At 63.6% G+C, this 305-nt stretch overlaps 1 protein-coding gene across 1 annotated transcript in view; it reads right to left on the bottom strand.

Moving 5' to 3' along the window:
* Nucleotides 1–50: 50 nt before the first annotated feature.
* Nucleotides 51–305, bottom strand: part of LOC103779718 (ankyrin repeat and SOCS box protein 13-like) — a gene marked incomplete at its 5' end in the record, with an annotated part of 2488 nt that continues 2233 nt past the window's right edge. The window contains one exon of the mRNA XM_008947364.1: nt 51–178. Coding sequence (XP_008945612.1) covers nt 51–178 — 128 coding nt within the window. The remainder of the gene's footprint in view (nt 179–305) is intronic.

Raw genomic sequence — 305 nt, 5'->3', positions numbered from 1 at the left:
CCGAGTGTTCGAGCTAAAGGTACCACCCTTCCTGGGCCCCTCTGTCCCTGTCAGTTGTAGGACAGGTACTGGATCAGTCTGGGGGGGATGTTGAGCTTGGAGATCTTCTCCAGCGCCCGCTGCCCCGCCGCCTTCCTCACCGTCACCCTGCAGAGCTGGGACAGGCTCAGGGGGGTCTCTGAAAGGAGAAAACAGGACCCAAAGTTAGGGCAGGAGCTCAGCAGAGGGCTGGGCTACCCACAGAGCAGGGCTCTGCCCCGAGGGGGAGGCCTGGCAGAGCTGGCTCTGCTCCCAGGCACAGCCCA

The sequence above is a fragment of the Merops nubicus genome, unplaced genomic scaffold (assembly GCF_000691845.1).
Source record: "Merops nubicus isolate BGI_N331 unplaced genomic scaffold, ASM69184v1 scaffold23709, whole genome shotgun sequence".
Taxonomy (NCBI): Eukaryota; Metazoa; Chordata; class Aves; order Coraciiformes; family Meropidae; genus Merops; species Merops nubicus.
This window is presented reverse-complemented; position numbering and strand designations above follow the sequence as displayed.